The sequence below is a fragment of the Onychomys torridus genome, chromosome 10 (genome assembly GCF_903995425.1).
Source record: "Onychomys torridus chromosome 10, mOncTor1.1, whole genome shotgun sequence".
Taxonomy (NCBI): domain Eukaryota; kingdom Metazoa; phylum Chordata; class Mammalia; order Rodentia; family Cricetidae; genus Onychomys; species Onychomys torridus.
Genome location: NC_050452.1, coordinates 38,510,412 through 38,516,884, shown reverse-complemented (window position 1 = coordinate 38,516,884; position 6,473 = coordinate 38,510,412). Strand labels below are relative to the sequence as shown.

Below are 6,473 nucleotides of genomic sequence, written 5' to 3'. Positions count from 1 at the left end.
AATTTTTGAACAGTATGTTACAAGTGCAGATATTTCTGTAACAGTGATGCAAGACTTTGAAGTATTTAGTGATGCTAAGAGGAAAGCTATTATTTCATTGAAGGCAGGGTTTCTCAATCTTAAGGAGGAGCCAGAGTTTTTCAACTTAGAATATTATGAAGCAACCAGTTCTTTGTGGTGGGGGCTGTGACATGCATAGCAGTATGTTTGGAAGATGTCTATCATCTTCTCACAGATGCTGGTACCATCGCCCAGCCGTCACAGTCAGACCTTTCTTCAAATGTTGCCAAAGTTATTTTGAAAAGCAACATTCTCCTGATTTTAAAACCACAGATCTAAAACTGAATGTGTCTTTTATTCTCCAGAAAGAAAAAAAATCTTTTTTTTTAATATAATATCCTCCATGAACCTCCACTGAGTGTTGCTGATTTGATATGCTCTCCCTTTCAATGAATCTAATTCTCTTATGCCTGAATTAGCTTGACCAATTTCATTAGCAATCTCACACCCACTAATCCCATTAATTTACTCAGTGTCAGAGAGTCCCCTTCGGCCCGCAGTTTCTATCAACATCACACTTGCCCTAAGGAGTAGCTTGCATACTTCTGAAAGCCAGATGAATGCCCATGCTCCTGCCAGACTCAAACCTGAAAGGAGAATTCCTTCAGTGCTCTTGGTTAAGAAGAAAGAATTTCTTCCTGAAAAACTTCAAAACTTTTTTTTAAATTGATGCCTATATCTGCTTTTTTATTTCATAATTAATTTAATTTTATATATCAGCCACGTATTCCCTTGTCCTCCCTCCTCCCACCTCTATCCCTCTGCCCTTCCCCCAATCCACGCCCCCCCATCCCCACCGCCTCCAAGGCAAGGACTCCTCTGGGGATTCAGCTCAGCCTGGTAGATTCAACTGAGGCAGTTCCAGTCCCCTCCTCCCTTCACCCAGGCTGAGCAAAGTGTCCCACCATCGGCCCTAGGTTCCAAAAAGCCAGCTCATACACTAAGGGGCCTCCTAAATAGTTCAAGCTAATCAACTGTCTCACTTATCTAGAGGGCCTGATCCAGTTCCACGGGGGCTCCTCAGCTATTGGTTCAAAACTGTTTAGAGTACTTGCACTTTGAACTACTGAAAAAACTAATAGAAAAAAAATGTGCAGTAAAACAAAGTACAACATTCTTCTGCATTTTTCATCTAAAGTAACATATACATAGTTATGGTTGTAGGGTTTTTTATAGTTGTATGTGACTGGTAACATTTTATAAGTGCATGGATAAGAATTATGTATGTACAATAAATCTATAGTAAAGCTATAATTTCTCTGATATATAAATCACAAATTCTTTCCAAGAATAACTAACCAACCTCACAGGGGTACTGTGTGAACAAAAATGGTAATAAATAGGAGTTCTCAGCCCTGTAGAAAGAGATTATCGTCTTGTGTGTCATATTACATAGAGAGAAGAAAACACAGCTATTACTGTACTTTAGGTCTTTCCATACAGTTCATCATATTACTATAATCAATATTTCCAAAAATACTTTATTGGGGTTATTAATCTGACCTATTGATATTTCTTCGTATCATAATGTGAAGCCCCAGTTCAGGCTACTAAACTGAGAAATGCTGAGAAATACCAGATTTAAAGGGTGTTGTTCCACTCACTTCTATCTCAATGTAGTATTTCAGCATACAGGCTTTTCCTAGGACTATTTCTTACTGCAAATTTGGAATGTCACTGCTCTAATTTAGAGCCGTGATGTAATTTTAGTTCAATATTTTTTGAAAACAGAATGAGTTATATGCAGCAAAGCTCTCACTAGATGCATATAGTTATTTCTCCATGGGAAATAAAACACCTTCCAAAGAAGGAAGGAGAAATGCCACAAAAACACATACACATGTATGCTTGAACATACACACACACTCACATATAGACACACACAAACACACCTTCACAAAAGTTACCCATTATTTTAAATTATATTATATAATTTAAATATAAATTTAAATAAGTTAAATTACAATAATTTATGTTTCAACTTCCTGCTGTTTACTTACTACAAGATATATTTTAATTAAAATATTCAGTGTGGATATATTAGTTGGCAAATATATATTTTTTCCTATATGACATGATTTTTTATAAATTAAATTTATTTTACATCTCAACTGCAGTTTCCCCTCCCTCCTCTCCTCCCATTCCCTCTCTCCATCTTCCTTCAACCCCACCCCCTCAATCCACTCCTTTGCTTCTGTTCAGAAAAGGACAGGCTTCCCATGGTTATCAACAAAGCATGGCATATCAAGTTGAGGTGAGACTAAGCACCTCCCCTTGTATTTAGGTGGGCAAAGCAACCCTACATGAGAAATAAGTTCCCAAAAGCTAGCCAAAGCATTAGGGACAGCCCCTGCTCCCACCATTAGGAGTCCCACAAGTACACCAAGCCACACAATTGTCACATATATGCAGAGGTCCTAGGTAAGTCTCATGCAGACTCCCTGGTTGCTGGTTCAGATGCTGTGAGCTCCTATTAGCCCAGGTTAGTTAATTCTGTGAGTTTTCTTGTGGTGACCTTGATCCCCTATGGCTCCTACAATCACTCCTCCCTCTCTCAACAAGATTTCCCAAGCTCAACACAATGTTTTTAAAACTTTATATATTATGAAGTTGATAAACTGAGGAATTACCATACACATTACTTCACATACTTACACTCTCTTGTTGAGAAATATCTTAATTTTCCAGATTATGCCTTTTTACACTCTAAGATCACAGCCTAAAACCTTATTGATTGGAGAGATTTATTGGAGTCTACCTGTGTGTGGTGGGGTATGTGTTCATCTACATATGAAGAAGAACTAATGTTTCTGACTGTTCAAAGGTTCCATGTATGGCCAGAATTGAAGTGTAGACATTCTTGCATTTGAATGATGAAGAATGCCTCTGCATTATTGCAAGATGGTTTCTGAGTAAATTCTAAGAGTGTTCCTAAATGCATTGTTTAAAGATGTGGAAATTGGGTATGTGGGGTCAGTATTGTCTTATGATTTAGATTGTTTTCAGAAATACATATACATAATTATATGTTGGGGATCTACACAGGATGTTTATGTATAGAATGCTGTGTCAGGGAGCATGTGTGCTATGGCACACATGTGTAGGTGAAAAGATAACTTCGTGGAGTCAATTCTCGTCTTCCATCTTTATGTGAGTTCCAGGAAATTAACCCAGGCTTTCAGGTTTATGCTGCAAACATGCTCACCCTCTGAGCCTTCTTGCTGACCCTGTGTACCTGGATTCTCAACCAATTGCCTAAAATGGTTGTAAAACTCCTTTTTTTTCCCCTTTCACAGGATTATACACTCACCATGTATTTCCAGCAGTCTTGGAAAGACAAGAGGCTTTCATATTCTGGAATCCCATTAAATCTGACCCTCGACAACAGAGTAGCTGACCAACTCTGGGTACCAGACACCTACTTTCTCAATGACAAGAAATCATTTGTACATGGGGTCACAGTGAAAAACCGAATGATAAGGCTGCATCCTGATGGAACTGTCCTCTACGGACTACGGTAAATGTTTCCTATTGCCATGCTTTATGTCGCTGTTTTGTTTCCTAGTTTTACAAGTGGGTAGAAGGGAGAGAAGCAAGGAAGAGATAGGCTCATATGCATAGTTAACATATCTTTGGCCAGAAACATCTTGGGGTCTATTGGAGCTCAATGTAGACAACTTTGCCCAGCAAGTGTAAGTGAGCAGTTTTTGTCTTGACCATCAAATAATAAACAAAGTAGTAAAATTTGTCGTCACCAATAAATTTAGTTATGTCCTTTTTCATCAACTATTTGATTATCTCAGAGTCAATCAAATGGAACTGAAAAGGATTTTTAGTGTTGCATGTTGTTACTTAATTATGAAAGAAAATAAACAGTTTGTGAAGACAATGGATTTGGGGGCAGCTTTGAGAAAAATCATAATATGTTCATTTCCTTCGTTTTTTTTATTGTTTAGCTTCTATATTTAGGTTTATGATTCAGTTGACTTATGAACTATTTGGGGACATTTTGCAAGAGCTAAAGGTTGGGGTTTAGTTTTCACCTAGAGTTTGGTTTATTTGGCTATCATTTGTTGAAAAAGAATTTTGCTCATTGGATTGTGCTGCTAATGGACCAAATTCACAGAGGGGCCTTTACACACACTCAGCTGTGTTCCACTGTTCTTTTTATTTAGCCCTACACAGGGTCATTCTCTCTTAATTCAGGTGGTTCTTAGCCAACTCATGATGGCAAAGTGTGTATGTCTTTTCATGTTATGTTTATATTCCAAGTTGTTTGAAACCTTAGGTTCCTCATGTGTTGCTAACTTTCAGAATCAACTTGTCCCACCTACCACATAAAGCCTCTGAGTCTATTATGGAGAATGCTGAGTCAATTGGTTAGTATGGGAAGAATTAACATCATAAAATTATAAAGCTTTCCAAGCCACAAATATGATATATCCTTATTTCTTTGGACTAAATCATTTATATCAGCTGCTTTCTGTATCATAGTATGTTGTTGTGTTTATGACTCAAGTAAAAAGAGAATGATATCTTTGACTTAGGTCAGCAATGTTTTACACCATAGTGGGTTTTTTCATTTCATTTTTCTTAGTTATAAAGTCATAAAAATTTTAGAAACATTTTATAGATGTCTATTATTACTCTTTATGTAACTGAAAGCTTAGTAATTAAAAAATTGATGTACATTTCAAAATTTGCTTCTACTTTTGCCAAAACTGTACTAAATTTTGATTTGTTTAAAACTTGGGTATCACCTTGGTAAGTCCTTTTAGAAGCAAAGGGTTTAGAAAATGTGATGGACTTTGTCACCAGGGCTTTATGGTAGAACAAAATATAGCTGTATGTTTGGTACCAATGAAGGTCAAGGTCCCAGTTTAGAGTTTAACTTCAGGCATTTTAGAAATTATTGTCAGCATCTAACAATGAGAGTTGTATCAAGAAAAATAACACTGGTGAATTATGAAGTTGAACACACACCATTTTGCAATTTGAAATTCTGTGCTTTGGACATAATGTAGCTGTATATTCACAGCTGACACTATCAACCCAGTTAAAAAATTGTAAAATGCAGTGGAGAGGGAATCTCTAGACATTACCCCTGGCTGAGAATTGTGGTCATTAATGATTCTGAAGGAAGAAAAGTCACTTTTCTTCAGAAGTATGGTCACTGGTGGGTTCTCCACACCTCAGTAGATTTCATATCCATATAAATATATGTGAAATTTTAAGGGAGGATGTGAAATTAGAAGGAAGATGTGATGAGAGGGTCTTAGAGGAAATTGGAAGGCATGTTAGGGATGGATGTGATGAAGATGCATTACATTAATGTATTAAATTTTCAAGTAATAGATAAAAAAAAAGAAGAGAAAAATGAGATACAAAAGGCCTAGGGTTTGTCTAAAACAATCACGAAGCAATAGAAGAATTAGAACCAAAATTCAGGTATCCTGTCTCTCAAATCTAGTTTATCAATTCTATTTCCATTCAAATATACTTAATAGTAAATATTTCCTTCCAAGTTATATAGCACTGCTCTTTACTCTTCAAAAACACACCAAGCCTGTGTAGATTTTAGCTGATGAACAGACAATAATGATCACCTAAAGAGAAACACAAACTATGCATTCATTACAAGAATGCTAATCTCTTTATGGAACACTCTTTCTCCTTAAGGGACTCATCTCTGATCTGATGTATCCCCTTCCTTCTTTTCTGCTCTTTGTTCTTCTTTGATTTTCTCTTTCACTGGATGCCATTATCATCCTAGAGACCAAAACAGACTGTGTGACATCTGAAGCTAGAGGATAGAGGTTGGGCATGTCTGTCACAATTTTCTGATTGTTTGACCCTGAAAAATATACAAATTTGATGAGCCTAGGAGTTATCATCTGTAGTGATGGCTTAATATCCTCTAACTCATTATTGAGAAGATCTTAAAAAGTAATTAATATGAGATTGAGTACATAGTGTGTTCTATTGTGCTTCATCAAATACTGGAAACTTGCCTTCTGATTGGTGCTCTAATTCCTGGAGCCACTAATGATGCAGTTGTCGAATTAAGAAAACACTCAATTGAGTGCTCCATATGTGTATCCATTCACTATTCTGACCCTGAGAATGGTTTTCTGGGAGTCAAGGGGGCTTTTCACAGTGCAGGGGAAGTAGCATCGGGAATGGAGAGCCAAGAGACTGTCAGATTAACCAGTCCCTATCCTGTATCTGCCGATTCCACTCCTTGGGCTTCTATCACATTTCATTTATCATCATATCTACTAAATTCTGTTCACTCTGATTCCTCAGACATAACTTTTCCTAGTTGTAAAAATGAAGATCTGCCTGTTTCTCATAAAAGCCTTTTAAAAGAATAGCTATCATTTATCATTCCTAAGCACACAAAGCAGAAAGTC

General features: G+C 36.8%; 1 protein-coding gene across 1 annotated transcript in view; it reads left to right on the top strand.

Moving 5' to 3' along the window:
• The first annotated feature begins 3,358 nt into the window (after nt 1-3,358).
• The window catches only part of Gabrb1 (gamma-aminobutyric acid type A receptor subunit beta1), a 236,148-nt gene continuing 233,033 nt past the window's right edge, over nt 3,359-6,473 (top strand). Inside the window, exon 1 of the mRNA XM_036200656.1 lies at nt 3,359-3,577. Coding sequence (XP_036056549.1) covers nt 3,372-3,577 — 206 coding nt within the window. The 5' untranslated portion in view covers nt 3,359-3,371. The remainder of the gene's footprint in view (nt 3,578-6,473) is intronic.